The 15982-nt window shown below is 43.0% G+C and overlaps 1 protein-coding gene and 1 long non-coding RNA gene across 3 annotated transcripts in view; one reads left to right on the top strand and one right to left on the bottom strand.

Moving 5' to 3' along the window:
• The window catches only part of LOC142012542 (uncharacterized), a 62684-nt gene extending 55166 nt beyond the window's left edge, over positions 1–7518 (top strand). The window contains exons 2-3 of the long non-coding RNA XR_012645390.1: positions 6125–6160; positions 7466–7518. This is a non-coding gene — a long non-coding RNA (uncharacterized LOC142012542). The remainder of the gene's footprint in view (positions 1–6124; positions 6161–7465) is intronic.
• Positions 1–15982, bottom strand: part of ENPP6 (ectonucleotide pyrophosphatase/phosphodiesterase 6) — a 63585-nt gene that overhangs the window by 30041 nt on the left and 17562 nt on the right. For both annotated transcript variants that reach the window (XM_074992955.1, XM_074992956.1), the window contains exon 2: positions 6080–6259. In XM_074992955.1, coding sequence (XP_074849056.1) covers positions 6080–6259 — 180 coding nt within the window. The remainder of the gene's footprint in view (positions 1–6079; positions 6260–15982) is intronic.

The following is a 15982-nucleotide window of genomic DNA, read 5'->3' as shown; positions in this document are numbered from 1 at the left end:
GTTACAAGGAGGAAGGAGAAAAATCGTTCTCTTTAACCTCTGATGATAGGACAAGAAGGACAATGGGCTTAAACTGCAGCAAGGGTGGTTTAAGTTGGACATGAAGAAAAACTTCCAGTCAGGGTCATTATGTACTGAAATAACTTGCCCTGGATGGTTGTGGACTGGAGATTTTTAAGAGCAAGTTAGGTAAACGCCTGTCAGGGATGGTCAAGATAATACTTAGACCTGCCATAAGTGTAGTGGTCTGAACTAGATAACTTCTTGAGGAGTCTTCCAGTCCTATGATTCTATTATCTCACTTCAAGATCATTTTATTGTATTTAATACTTTATTGTGATCTGTCTACTCAGGCCAAGAGTTCCGAAAGTGGTTGCTGAAAGTTAAGCTCCTAAATCCTTATTTAAAAGCCATCATAAAAAAGCTGAGAGGTGCCCAGTCTGTCGCAGTTCCCACTGAACTCGGTACCAGTTAGGGCTCAAGTTACAGAAATCAGGCAAATTTAGACTTCTAGTTTTAAACAACTGTTCTCAAAATTGTTGGTTTTAATCTACATGAGTTCTGATGCACTCATCACTGTAGTTTATCCCACAGAACTACAAACATTTTACTGACCCAGGTGAGAAGAATGTACGGCCATCAAGCAAATGCATGTATGAGGGTGTGGTCGTATGTCTTACGGTATATTTATTTAGAACTGATGAATGGCATAACTGATGTGACTGGCTGTAGATTCAATCTATTTTATAGCAGCAGTCCTGAGACCTGCAGCAAGCAATATAGGTTGTCAGTAAAGGTGGAACAAAAATTTTTGAGTGAAACATTTTTTTCAGCAAACAATGCATGAGTGATGCCAAAATGTTTTACAAGTTCCTGTTACTTTTGCCACATGAATCCTCTTGAGCCTTCCTCCTCTTTCTCTCCACCGCCTCCACTGAAACATCTTAGTTAGACGTTTCGTAAATGAAACAGTTTTTTTAGTTCAAAACAATTGTTGTACACAATTTCCCATAATTTAATGTAAAATATTCAAAAATAGCTAAAAGTGCTCAAAATCTAAGCGCACCTTTTTTGTTCTTTCCCCAGTTCTTGGAAATTGCCAGTGAACCAAAAAAATTAGTTATTTGCTCACATGTTGTAGTAAGTCACTGCAGAGGTTTGGTCCTGTGGGTTGTTTTAAGGCTACTGACCTAATCAAAAGTTTGGCTCAGCAGTCCGTATGCTTCTGAGACAAGGGCTGAATCCATTTAGCTTTATTAGAACTTCTTCATTTTTTTTCTATTCTTCCTGTAACTGGATTTATTTAAAACATAAATATTGGGCCCCTTCTGCAGCCATTAAACATCCTTTCCTAGCAGTTACAACACTGAATGCTACGTGTAACTGAGGTGAATCTGGGACTGCAGAGCTGGAGCAAATAGAGGGAAAAAATATCGGATTATTTTAGCACTTGACAGCCGAGCTTGTCTCTTTCCCCTCAGCACCTCCCACCTGCCAGTACGCCGCTGACCAATGCCTCCTCTCCCTCCAAGCACCTCCTGCACACCACTGGATGGGGCGTGCTCAGGTGAGGGGGCAGAGCAGAGGTGGAGCCTTGGGGGAAAGAATGGAATGGGGCAGGCTGGGGTAGAGGAGGGGTGAGTGCCCCCTGAGCAAAGAGGAAGTTGGCCTTTATATAACTGAGAGCAAAATGGGCAGCCCCCATCATGATCTGTACAAACACATCACTACAAGGCCCCCCCCAATACCTATCTAACCCAACTGTCTGCAAATGCTTGTGCAAACAAGGGCCCCTCGTCTCATGCACTGATGGCTGATGACTATGAATTCCACTTCACCAAGGGGCTGAATGAATTCCAGAGTTACTGGCAAAAAAGCACTGGGCTGCCCCTGATCTCAAATATCACGATGGAGCATGGCATTTCCTTACGTTTGTGCATGTGATGTTTAATGTACAACAACGGGCCTGAACTGGAAGTTCAGGTCCAATTTCTCCTCTGCCCCTTGAATTTAGGAAAATCCAAACCCAGAACAGAATTGACTCTCTCTCTTATGGGCCATCTAGAACTATAAATCCACACAAGCTCATTATTTGGGTCAGAGTTACCACTAAGTGTTTCAAGCAGGGTGACTAATTATACACAAAATACCAATTTGATTAATTTACCCTTTCTTTCTGTTCACATATGGTCTTCAAATAGTCTTGAATGTAGCTTTTCAGAATTACTTCCTGAATTTTGTTTGTTAACCTCTTTGGGCTGGTTGTACATTAATTTGCTATTTCTAAATTGTCATGGGGTCCTCATGACATGGTTGTTACAGACAGAAATAATTTCTGGTACTTCTTGGTCTGCACGTGAGCAGTTCATTGATGGTAGTAACTATTTCAAATGTGGCCTGCTTAGATTAGACAACCAAGTCTCATGATATGCTTTTATTCCCTCTTTGAATGTTTGTTCAAAATCAGGCTTCTGGTGTGAACACTTGCTACAAAAATTGAAATGTGCTTGCTGTGTACATTCAATAATAATTACTTAAAATTCACTGTCAATGATCATTGCTGCTGGTAAGTAAACATAGGAAGTGTGCCAAACTAGGTAAAGTGAATTTGTTTTAAAACTCAACTGAAATGTTGCATTGTATGCTCAGCTCTAATTTCAGACATTTCAGTTGCACCATTGCATAGCACTGATTTGCTGGTTTAAAATACTACCCTTCTGGGATTCAGGCAGGAATGCAGATGTCTTTCATAATGATGTATGTGCCATTCTGTTTCTTTCTTTGACACAAAAACTTGAACCTCTGCCATTTCTAACCTGCATTTCTAAATATTGATTTAACAGTTGGACGTTGACTGTCAAAACACAGCGTTTTGAAAACTTGCCAGACCTGCACAAAAGTCTGGAAAATATCTTGTTTAAATGGAAAATGATGTTTTGTTTTATTTCTTTTTTTCACATTTAAAAGAGATGCCTCTATACTTCATTTGAAACAAACCTGGACTGTCGGCAGACGGGATACTGGGCTGGATGGACCTTTGGTCTGACCCACTATGGCCATTCTTATGTTCTTATGGCAGCTACAGGATTACTAATTACACTCTACATCATAACTCACTGAGAAAAGAAGAGAGAGAACCTTAACCCTTTTAAAACAAAAAGCAGTCAAGTAGCAAGGCATTAACCCTTTTACTGCTGCGTTTCTGACCCAATTTAAAATGTAATAGAAACGTTCTGAAGCACCGTGGTTCACTGGAATACCAGTGCTCCAAAGTGAATTAGTGGCTACAGAGGTTCATACGTTTCACTTCAGATGCTGTACAACTTGCTATACTTTATTCAGCAGAAAATTATTTAAAGGATAAACAAGATTTCGCCCAGGGATAAAGCCCGGGAGAACAGAAACTGCTTAATTAATAAACTGTTTGTTCGCTCATCCCTGAAACAGACCTCTTTTTGTGTAGTGATTAGGAGGGAGCAAATGTTCCATAAAAACCAAGTGCTTAGAACATTGATGTTATAATACAGATAGCAATTAGGAAGCCTGTTAGTGGAGATTCTTTCGCTTCTGCGTTTCCACTCAGATAAACCCTGCCTGCATTTTAGCTTTGTTATTTCTTGCATCCTCATAGAGAAAGCAATAGATGATTGATGATTATTCACAACAAAGGTCTTTTCTGCTTTCTTTTTCTTTACTGGTAACTTTTTAGATTAGTTTTTCTTGAACCCTGACCTTTCCACATAGCTTAAACATCTCCTCACTCATATTTCCATATCTTTTTATAACCAAAATTCATGTCACAGAATTGTCCGATTCTTATGAGTGCAGTCCTCCTTGTTAGCTAGATGATACTTGGTTTTTATGTGAATGGCTGTTTGGATCAGTCTTTGTTATAGCTCAGAAAGCAAACTGCACTTCCCATCACCAAGCATACCAAATCTGGCCTTGCACCTCCATGACTGTTCGAGCATTCCAAATTTTTCCTGATCAGAACTGTTAATAAATTTCCAAGATCCACTGCCAAGCAAAGATGGGTCACATGCTACCCTAACAAAAATCAAATGCTGGAAGGTCACGTAATCCAGAATGCAAAAACTATGTGGAATATACACAGTAGTGTTAAGCAATCGCTTCTGCTTTTCCACTTTTCTGTGTCCATGTGTCCTGGCTCTTCCCTCCCCGCACCCCCCACTCTTTCTAGATAAGTCACCTTATGGAAAAATATTACAGAAATGAATAGAAAATTATACTTTTAATGTTAACAGCTCTGTAAAATTTAAAAGAGAATCTATTGAGGAATTCTACAACATGGTTAAAAAAATCTCATATTTTATTGTATTTGGAATAAATTCTATAGAACCCTATTACATTCCTATAGAATCCTATGAGATTAAGGATTACCTCGTCCCCATCTTTAATTTAGGGTTTTTTCATTCGGACTACTCATATGCTTACAGTTAAGCACCTGCTTAAGTTCTTTGGCATATTAACTCCACCAAGATGCCTGCTGTGAAGACTATAAATAATTGAAAAATAGCAATCCTGATCTATGAGTGAAATGCTGGCACTACTGAAGTCGCTGGCAGAATTCCCAATAGTTTCAATGGGGACAGGATTTCACTGGTAGTGTCTAGCAGCAGGTGACACTGGTAAAATATGTTAGCGGATGCACTACTAACCCTGCAACATGACCAATGGAAAAAAATAGGTAACATGCCAAAAACTGTTAGTTTTCTGCTGGGCATACTGTATATATCCCATAGCCATCTGTTTCTCAGAGAATATTGCTCAAAAACATCACCACTCACCCCACAGGGTGAAAGACTTAGGGAAAAGTCCTCTGGCCTGCAGTACAAAATGGTAACTTTTCTGTAGGCTTTTAAACCCTACTATAGAATTTCAGGGGATTATATCCATGCTGTGAAATTCTATGGGATGCTTAAAACATAAAAGCCTTTAGAACTCATTAAACCACACACATTTTAGAACAATTTATATAGACAACTGTTACATTTCTAAAGAAGATTGTTAGTTTCGTATCTGTTATATTCCATAGTGTATGTCCATAAACATACAGTGTTGTTTGATGCTCAGAAACCATTTGGTAGGCCCTGCTGCAGGTAACAACTATTTATGTAATTGGACCCACAGAAAAATGTTTCAATACAATGCTTCCTGCTTTCTAAAGTAACCATGGTTTGGCTAATTTCTCTGTCAGCATATGAATATAAACCAGCTTGTTTTGCCATTTCTCTCTGTTCCTGTGAGTTATTGTTTTCTCTCTTGAATGTTGTTATGCGGCATTGTACTAAGATGATGAGGCTGGGCAAATGTGTGATGGTATGAGATGGACTGGCTGGGGGCCTGAATGAGTGGGTCAATGTCCCCTGCTGTGCCCACCAACACTGGAGTTTTCCAACTCTGTGATTCTGATGTGTGATCCCCAAGTAAATTACAGATATTTGTATGTTAGTGCAGTGCTTGGACTCCAATGCTAAAATGACATGCTCAAGAAGTAAAAAGCCAAGTGCCTTGAATATGTGTATTAATAACTGGTCAATGATGCATATTTGTAACATCTCTATCTGATAGAGATGATGATTGTGGTGTTATATCTGTGTTGGTCTAAGGAGATGAGCGAAGCAAGGTAATATAGGTAATATCTTCTATGGGGGAACAGACAATCTTTTAAGCTACATAGGGCTTTTCTTTAGGTCTGGAAAAAGTAACCGGAGTGTCAATGTTGGGAAACAATGAAGTGCTTATCTAAGGATACCCCCTATATGTTTCTTAAATAGTCTGAGCATTTGCAATTAAAACTACAGATTTAGTCATTTCCTATCTTTTGTGTAAACTATGTTAGTGACAGTTACTTTAATGTAATTTCTTACATGTGCCTATGTTATGAAAAGTTTAAAAAATGAAATAGAATTTCCATGTGTGAGTGTAAAAATGTACTTGCAATTGTTTTCAGTTTATAACTGCAAAATATTCAAGAATCATTCTACATAACTGTCCATATTTTTAAAGCTACAATATTTAATGGTGGTTTTGAAGAAGTGCGTTTAGAGATACTGACCAGGCCAGTAATACATGTTAACTTTCTTCTTTGCTTTTGTCATAGTGACCCACAAAGGCTCTGATCCATTCCACCAAAGAGGTAACAGGCTCTCTTTATTCACACCGATGTCAAAAGATGTATTTGTTCTTGGGTCCCACATATAGTTTCCAGTCATCTGATGGACTTCACAGTGGCGACCTAAAAAGGACAAGAACGTGATTTAATTCTCACTCTTAGCACCTACTTGCCAATTTCTATTTTCAAAGCTGGAGAAACAATAACTAATGAATCCTCACAATGCACTGAAGAGATAATTATTCTTCCAATTTTGCAGATGGGTAAATTGAGGGAGAAGGGTGAAAACTCTTGAAAATAGAGGTTTGTAATTTTGGTTGGCTCAGTTTTGCAGTACCTAACATTTATACACATGGCCTTGGGCTTTCAGAGATACTGTGACCTAGCAGCTCCTTTTGATCATATTTAGAGCTGAGATATTCAACCCTCCTGAAAAATCTAGTCCTAATGACCATGGACATTGAGGCCCTTTACCCATTTTCAGGGGGGCTGACAAACAGACTTGCCCAGCTCCTGGGCAAGATGGGGGAAGCGCTGGCTCCATGCCCTCAGGAGGGCACAGGGCTTCAGGCAGAAGGGGCGTGGCTAGGGTTAGCCTCCCCCAGACTGCCCTCAGCACTGCCTGGAGCACACTGTGCCCCCCACAGGCAGCCCTCAGCACTACCCAGGGCTCTGGCAGCATTTTAAAGGGGCCAAGGCTCCAGCTGCTGCAGTAGCACCCAGGAGCTCCAGGCCCTTTTGAATTGCCAGGCCCCCGGGTAGGGTCCCTCCTTGGTGGGCTTGCCCATTTTAAAGCCCCTTTGCACTGTCAGAGACAAAAAAAAAAGGCAAAGCCCCAGTTACAGTAGGAAGGCGGGCCTCGGGGTTGGACTTTATTTTCCAGTACAGGACTGCTTTCTGCCACCCTTCTCAGTCTGAGCAGGGCCTTGCTACACAAACAACTCTGACAGGCTCACTGGGGCTACTCTGGTAGCAAGTTACTGTACTACCCAGCGTGCACAACGATGGCAGAATCAGAACCACTGATATGTATGGCATAACGGTAACTGGTGCTTCACCAAGAGAGGAGGAGAAGGGCTCAAAAGCCATTGGAAGCTAACAGAGTTAGACATAATATGGTACACAGACCACAGGTGCTGGAGCTAAGGGTGCTGGGAGAACTGCTACAGTCCCTGGCTTGAAATGGTTTCCACCATATACAGAGTAAACAGTTTAGTTCAGTGGCTCTCAGCACTCCAATACAGATAGGGGAACTAGAGAGCCCTGAAAAAGTGAAAGAATGGGGGAGACACATTACAGAGATCTCAGCCCTGCTTTCTGTCTTCCTAGCTACAATCCTGGACTTCATGTAGAAGAATTTGGCACCTGAAGACTAACTGGAGGAAGTGAACGTTAGGGAAGAATTTGAAGGAGGATGTTTAGCGTGTGGTTGGTCAGAATAAAGCTGTTTTGTAAGTAAAGCTTTGTCTGTGCTTGCAGAATGCCTTAATACAACAGTGTAGTGGTGGCACCAGTGCTGGGAGAGAGCACTCCCAGTTAGGAAAACCACCTACACAAGGGGTGAAATTACTGTGTTGAAACTTGCTGCATGCAGTGTGTGTGTGTGTGTGAGAGAGAGAGAGAGAGAGAGAGAGAGAGTGTTCCTGGGAGATTAGCTATAAATAATGGTTGAGTTTACACTTCTCTGGTGTTTTGTAAAGTTGTACTTTGCAGCAATACCGAATGAGACACAATGCCCACTGACACTGACTTAATTTTTCCATTTTAATTACATTGATGACACCTCAGTTGATGCTCGCACTGATTAGAAATGCATCATGTTTACTGCATATATAATTCTGCATTTGGTCTATTGTAGCTGCACCAAGGTCAAAGGAGCATGTGGAATACTTGAACTAAATTTGCACATAGCTATTTAGTTGCATTGGGCCTTATGAATGTGGTTATAATTCAGTGGAAAGATATCATGGAGCCTTCATTCCTGTTAGTTAAAGTCATCTGTCCTGTGTTTGTTAGTTGTTTGTCATATTTGCACACAGAGGAGATGCTGGGGGCCCCCATCCTTATTCCCCAGAAGCTATGCATGCATTTAAGACAAGTATTGTGTATGAAGACTGTCAGTTACAGCCTTCACTCCATTGAAGGCAATAGATGAGTTTTGCTTTTGGTTGTTTTCTAAAATGTAATATGCAGTGAGATGTTCAAACCCTTTTAATACTGTGTAGTGGGGCATCTTCCCCCGTGTCCAGGAAGGGGTTAAAGCAGACTGGAGGGAGCCTGTGCGGGGCTCCAGCCAACCAGGAAAGAGCTCAAAGGGAGACAATCAGAAGGCAGCTTGCTGAGGCAGTCCTGTTGTAAGTAGCTGCTCAGCAGAGCAGTGGGCAGTTGGGTCCTGACTGGAGAGGGTGCAGGACTGACTCCCTGAAGAGAAGCATCTTAGCTGGGCAGGCTCAGGGGAGCAAAGAAAGAGAGGGTCTAGCCTGACACGTCCCAGGCTGTGACCTTGACATAAGTGCCAACAAAGTGAAAAGTGTCACAGGAGAAGTGAACCGGGGAGCAGGAGGCAGTAGATCGGAATGAAGGAGGGCAGGACAAGGCTGCTGCCAGAAGGTCCCTGGGCTGGGCCCCAGTGCAGTGGGCAGGCCTGGGCCCCGATCACCCTTGCATCACATTTGGCCACCTTTGGAGCATAGCCTGTACAGACTACAGCTTACCCCTGAGGTGAGCGGCTGGACCTTGGCTGCAGTTGGCCACAGTGGCAGGTGTAAGACTGAAGACTGCTGATACTACCGGACGGGGACAACAGACCAGAATATCGGGTACTGCTGGAGGACAGTGCCCTGGAGAGGATTCCATGGTCTTGGGAGCAGCATGGGGCCAGAGGCAGAGGGTAGAGTGTGCGAAGCAACAAGTGACACACCAACCAGAAGAGGGCAGCCTGCTAAGGGTAAGAGCTAATCCCCAGAGTGATCAGCAGGAGGCACTGCCGGGATGAGTTCTCAAACTTCGTTACACACAGTAAATACATTCTTAGCATATGATTACCAAGGTACATATTTAAAAAAAAATCCCTCCAAATGGAGAAATCTGGATGGGTGGCATAAAAGGAAAGAAAAAATAATGGGACGTAGCTTAGTTACAGGGAAGTTTGAATCAACATCACTTTATTTGCCATCTTTATGATGCAACTTGACTAGCATCCATTGGAGATAAGTGTTTTTAGAACCAAACTCAGAATACTTGATAAAAATTTGTTGTATATTTACCATACAACAACAGAAACTAAGCTCACATAACACTTGATGGGTGGCTGTAATTCCCACGCATTATCAGAAGGCAGAATCCTGGATTTTAAACACTAATCGGTGGCTGAGCTATTTTAAAAGGCAATGTTAAAGATTAAGTTGAACTGAAAGTTCATAATTTACGCATCTTAAAAAAAAAAAAAGTGATGTAGGTGTGAGACACGTTCATCATTACCCTGTGAATCACAGATACTGCAAGGACCAAGATAACAGGCTTTGATTCTTGTGAGAACAGGGGTAGCAGTTTCAACTAAAATAACCTCAACATTTTTAAATGCCATCTTTTGAGTGGGGGTCTTCATATCCTTTGAGTATATATGGTCTTGAGAGGGTTTTTTAAAGCATTTTATCTGTCCATGTGTATTATACTGTGACACAAGCTATTTCTCTCTCAACTCCATCTTTGTACTTCTCCCACCAAAGTGGAAAAAGAGCATCTGGTTTATTATCAAAAATATTTTAACTTCAAAAAATTCCCAAACAGTTACACACCCAGCATAATACATAATAGTTTCACTGTAGAATCATACCTCTGGAAGAGTTATTCTGGAAATAGCAACACAGACACAGCTATGAAATGGGCCCAGTCCTGTGAATTACGGCATGAAGTGGCAGTATTTCAAGGGCATTTCAAAGCATCACCCACTCATGAATGCTTTGTTCTATATACGTCTAGTACAGTGGTTCCCAACCTGGGGTCAGTGGAGGTATCACAGGCAGTCCATGAAAAAATAAAAATAAAAATGATCATAGAAAATAGAATTAGGTTTTACAGGGGTTCGTGATGGGTTTTTTGGCAGGGGGCAAAGTTTGGGGATCCTTGTTACTGAAAAAGTTGGGAACCACCAATTTTGTAGCATGCAACTGGTTAAACATCTTATAGCATCCTTCCATTCTATCCTTCTTCCAGGCACCTTCTGCCCACCCTCTGACCCCTTCTGCCCGGCACAAAGCCAAAGAACTGTTGCCTTTTTTCCCCAGCAGTGCTAAGCCAGTCTTCAAAGCTTGATGGGTTATTTCCATCAGGAACCATAATTGATGAAAGCCATTTCTGGGGTCCTGTCATTAGCTGACAACTGGATGCATTTCTGGAAGAAATATTTTAGTCAAACAAGTTACTGAGCTCAGTTCAGGGCAACAAATGAAATCTTTTGGCCAGAGCCCTGCAGAGATGCAAAATTTGTATTTGTACCTGATCCACGATCCCCATAATGATCTATAGATATCTCAAGACATAAACCAGATATCTGCAAGATTTGCAGGGTTCTATTTATGGCCTTAAAAATCTATGAATCTGAAAAATATCTGAAATGATCTTCTGTGCTTACTCCTTGTAATAAGCTAAAATAAATTTGAAAATCCAGTCTTTCTTTCCTCCCCCACCATTAGGAGTGTGTTATAATAGTTCATTATTACAGGATCGTGAATTTCAGTGCATGGAAACCCTGTGGAGTACAGCTTATTCTGTAGATTTTTGCAGAACACAAAGTCTTTTTACAAAGCATGACGGGAGCCTTGAGAATGAAAATGGACATCCCATGGCCTGGTTGAGCTTGCAATTAAGATAAAAGATTTAATCCACAGCAGTGCGAGCTTCTCACTTATCTGAATAATTCTCTGCGCTGTTTTACAAAAAAAAAATACTTCACTCACAGCAAATCTGTTGGAAAAATATTATCCCATCTATTAGATAGGTGGATAAACTGACAGCACTTGTGTATTGAACTGTACACCTCTAAGTCATGGGTTCAAAGCCAACCCAAACCCAGGGAGGCTAATGGTCATTTTTATATGCAGGCACATTGGTAGCCTGAGTCCTCTTTCCTGTGCAAAGACCCTAATATACTACAAGTGATTGCAAATGGCACAAATAAACAATCTGGCTTCTAGCTTCCAGCATTAACCCTGTACAAATGTGCGCCTTATTTCTAATTTTATTTTTCTCTGGCTTTAACCTTTAGCCATTTATTCTTATGTCTTTTTAACTATACTAAAGAATCCTTTAGTTCCTGGATTTTCTCCCCATGAAGGTACATAGTAACACCTTATACCTCATTTTGTTAAGCCAAACAAATGAAGGCCTTTAAACCTTGCTACTGGAAGGCATTTTCCCCACCCCAAGAAAACGAATTGAGGTTTTAATGAATGGCTACCAAAACAACACAGTATTTGTTACTATCACTGCTGTTGCATCTATTTTATACTTAAACATTAACTGGACAGTCTCAAGGGAACAAAAGGGGAAAAGACAGATGCCGTATATGCAAAGGCCAGTAAAATGACTGTAAATGCAGTATGAAAGCTTCCCTTTGCCAGGCAACAGACAAAACAAAGGCTAGATAATACCCAAGAATATGGTGGCTACCATACTTTTTTGATGGGTTATTAGCAAAATCATTTGCACATTTGTGTTCTACAGCTAAATTAACAAAAGGGCAATCCAGTAGCACTTTAAACCCTAACAAAATAATTTATTAGGTGGTGAGCTTTCGTGGGACAGACCCCCTTCTTCAGACCATGGCCTGTGGTCTGAAGAAGGGCGTCTGTCCCATGAAAGCTCACCACCTAATAAATTATTTTGTTAGTCTTTAAAGTGCCACTGGACTGCCTTTTTGTTTTGATAGAATATAGACTAACACGGCTAGCTCTCTGTTACTAGACAGCTAACTTAGAGAAAACAAATGTAGCATACTATTATCTCTCTTTCTTGCACAGGGATTCCCAGCTTATGGGTTGGGACCCAAACATGAGTCGTCATTAGATTTTCTAAAGGTTGTCAGCTGGGCAGCTCCAAGCTGTATATGGCTTGTTAAGGAGCCATTTGCAGCTCCTGTCATGGCTCACTCCTCTGTCTCCCAGTGCCTGCCTTGCCACGTTGCAATGGAACTCAATTTAATTGGTTTAACATCTGGCAGGAGGGATCCGGCTGTTCACCTGTTTAAGTGGAGCACCATTTCAGCACAGCAGGGCAAAGAACTGCCCACGCTGCGGGTGGGAGAAGGGAGTAGAAGGGTTGGCGGGAGCAATGTGGAGGAGGCGGTGGCAGCCCAGTGAAGGAGCAGTTGGGGGGGCAGCAGCAGGGCTCATGTGAGGTGGGGGCTGTTTTGCAGTTGTGAGGGGTTTAAGCCTGGGGGCACAGGGGGAGTGAATCAAAATTTATAAAAAAAAAAAAAAAAAAAAATCCCAGAGGAGAAATACCTGCCTCCCATTTTCAATTGCTTTGGGTCACAAAGTCTAACTGAAGTGTCAAAATAGGTCACCCTCTCAAAAAGGTTGGGATCTGCTGCTCTGGCACCTTACCCCTATAGTACTAAGCACTGATGCCAATAGCAGAATATACTGAACCCAAAGATGAAATTTAAAAAAAAAAAAACCCCAATCACCTGCCCCAAAATATTGGCACTACTCATTCAGTAGCCCACCTTGTTTCATGGGCTCTGCCCAAGATCATTCCGTAGCTTAAGTTGCTCCAAGAACAGGGCTACTGACACAAGCCCAGTTTTGGCTCTCTTTAAACTATATGGGGACATGTCCATTGATTTCAATGCACGTTGGATCAGGTCATTCCTAAGCAGCACCTCACACTGAAAACACTAGCTACCAGTTTGTCTCTGAGTAGAGTGTAAGATGTTGGCTTTGACCTCTAAAGCATTAAACTACCTCAGAAAACGCCTTTCTCCTGTACGATGTTACAGCCTTTGCAGTTGTAGGAGGGGTATAAGCTAACAGACTCCCATTTCTTTTAAAGGGTGTTGCCTGTGTAAGTCACTACCTTCCCTCCACTTGTCTAACAGATTGTGTTTAGGATACGCTTTGAGCCTCATTTAATTTTTTAGACTTTTCTTGGGGAGTGTAGTGTGGTTAGATGGGAAGTGGGTAAAGCATGAGTCTGAGTTTCACCTCTTGTGATGATGGTACTTGCTCTGTGGTTAGTTGATAAGGAACCATTCTTAATGGGTAGGGCTTAAGCCCATGACTTGCAGTAGGATTGTTGTTAGGAGGTCTAACCCAGGCCCCGTAGAGGGCTATCAGTGTGCTGGCATCCAGGGGATGCTTAAGGCTTCTCTCCCTGGGCCACTTCCTATCACTCCCTGGTGTTTCTCCCAAAGTCACCACCTGGATTAAGGCAGGGTGAAGGGAGTCCACACACCACAAGGCAGCCTTGGGCAGCTGTGTGTAGTGACGTAGTTCTCCTTCTGTCTTGGATACTAACTGCGTCCTCCAGAGGTATGGCTCACCCTCCTGGGGCGCATCCATCCTGGGGCTTCCCCTGCAGGGTGTTAGCCGACGGTCAGGTGAGATACCACCTATGCCTTTATTTTCATCCGAGTCTTTAACTGCTAGGACAGACAGCCCCTTTGCAGCAGGCAGCCTGGGCAGGCTCTCAGACGCCCCAAGGTCCTAACACCCGAGTCTTTAACTGCTAGGACAGGAAAAGTCCCTTCGCAGCGGACAGCCAGGACAGGCTGATGGGTGCCCCAACAGCTGCACTGAGAGCTTCCCACACACGAGTCTTTAACTGCTAGGACGAGAAAGTCCCTTTGCAGCAGACAGCCAGGACAGGCTGATGGGTGCCCCAACGGCTGCACTGAGAGCTTCCCACACCCGAGTCTTTAACTGCTAGGACGAGAAAGTCCCTTCGCAGCGGGCAGCCGGGGTGGCTGCCAGGTGCCCCAGAGAGTCTGTCCCATGCAGGCGGCAAGACTCAGTGCTCAACTCTCAGTGCGCTCCTACCAATGACCAGGCTAATTACAGCTGAAAAGCAGCTGAGTTCTTTGTTTTGTGTTCGGCTTGCACAATAACAGGGAGAGTCAGGTTACAGCTTAACCAGGTACTTATTTATTGACTAAGGAGACTTAACTCTTATAGTTACAAGATTACAAGATATATATATATATCTATTTTGTTGCAAACTTACAAGATTTATACCTTGTTACAAAGATTACAAGGTTTACACTTTGTTCTTTAGTTGTCAATAGCACGTAACAATTCATACATCGATTATTGAATGTGCACAAAGAAAACAAAAGGAAAGCAATGTACTTAACAGGTCTTATTCTCACCCCTGCATTACCAACCTGGAGTGGCCAGTGTTTCACTCAATCCCTTGGGAAGAAGCAATAAAAAATGAGGACCTCGGGAGGCAACGACCCTCCTGACCGGCAGGTAGAGGTAATTGGAGCTCAATTAGAGGGGCTGCCGGACCCTTACTTTATACCCATTGGGTCACGTATGCATCTTCCTTATCCAAAAGGGTGCCAAGTGAATTAACTCGTCTGAGACACTAGTTCTCACAAGGCTGGTTCACACCTGTGGGGTGGAGATAATTTTTGGGGCATTCTTTATAGGCCGGAGATTTTTCCTCCATCTGGGACGTTTGTGTAGGCGAATCAACTGATGGTAATTAACCAAAGGCAGACCGAGGCTCGGCTGGTTATTAGCCCATTGCCTCTTGTTGCAGCTCCGGAGCATCAAAAACACTGTGCCTGAGATAAGCGCATCTGTGCTCTCGGGCATTCCAGGGCTGAGCTGTTTCTTTTTAACCCTTTGGTGTCTGAAGCACCCAGGAGAGACCAGAGGGAGTAGAGAAAAAGGAGGAGGTTCTGCCTGGCTACACAGGGGCAGTCCAAACAAAATAAAAGGAGTCGAAGTCTGGCATTCGTTCGAGAGAGGAGAATGCTTCACACTCCAGCTCTCTCTGTGGGACGTCCTTCCTTCTCTGAGAGGGACGGTCTGTGTATTTGTCTTAGGGAGAGATTCTGCCTGTCCCTCAGGTCTTGTCCCCTGCAGCTCATGGTTCCGGGTCTGCTCTCTGCCCTGGTCTGCCCACGTGGAATGTGCTCTTCTGTCTTTTCACTCCTCCAGTTGGTGTGCTTGCTACAGGTATGGCACAGTGGGGCTGTTCCTTAATCCTGGTTGCCCAATGTGGGATTTCTAGGCCACGTCCCGCCTCCATTTGATGAGGAAAAGTACCATTTCTCTGTCTGAAGGGAATGGTACGCTTTGCACCAAACACAGAGGAAACTTAAGGCTGGTCTACGCTGGAAAATTAGATGGATCTAGCAACGCTTCTCAGAGATGTGGAAAATCCACACTTCCCCGCATGGGCTTCCCCGGGACACGTAAGGTGACCATCTGTTCTGTTTTTACTGGGACAGTCCCTTATTTAAGCCACGTCACAGCTGTCCCAACTTTTTAAAGAAAATAGGCATGTTGTCCTGTATTTTGCAGGTCTTTTGTCTCCTGGCACCTTGTGTCTTAAGGTGGCAGCCCCCCCCCAGTGCCAGGGAGCTCCTCCACTGGGTGGCTGCTCTGTTCCCTGGCGCTCTGCACCCTTGGCAGCAGCTTCTGCTGCAGGAGAGCCTCCTCTATGGGGCAGCTGCCCCATTCCCCAGCACCCCTGTCGGTGGCAGCCCCAGCTGCAAGTGAACTCTACAATAGGGTGGCTGTACCACTGTGGAGTTTTAAACGTAGGCAGACCCAAGTTGGTTTTGGCCAGATATAATAATAATAAACACCTGTTTGCAGGGTTGTAGCTGTA

This window comes from Carettochelys insculpta, chromosome 4, assembly GCF_033958435.1.
Source record: "Carettochelys insculpta isolate YL-2023 chromosome 4, ASM3395843v1, whole genome shotgun sequence".
Classification (NCBI taxonomy): domain Eukaryota; kingdom Metazoa; phylum Chordata; order Testudines; family Carettochelyidae; genus Carettochelys; species Carettochelys insculpta.
The sequence above is the reverse complement of the archived record's forward strand: the minus strand, read 5'-3'. Positions and strand labels throughout refer to the sequence as shown.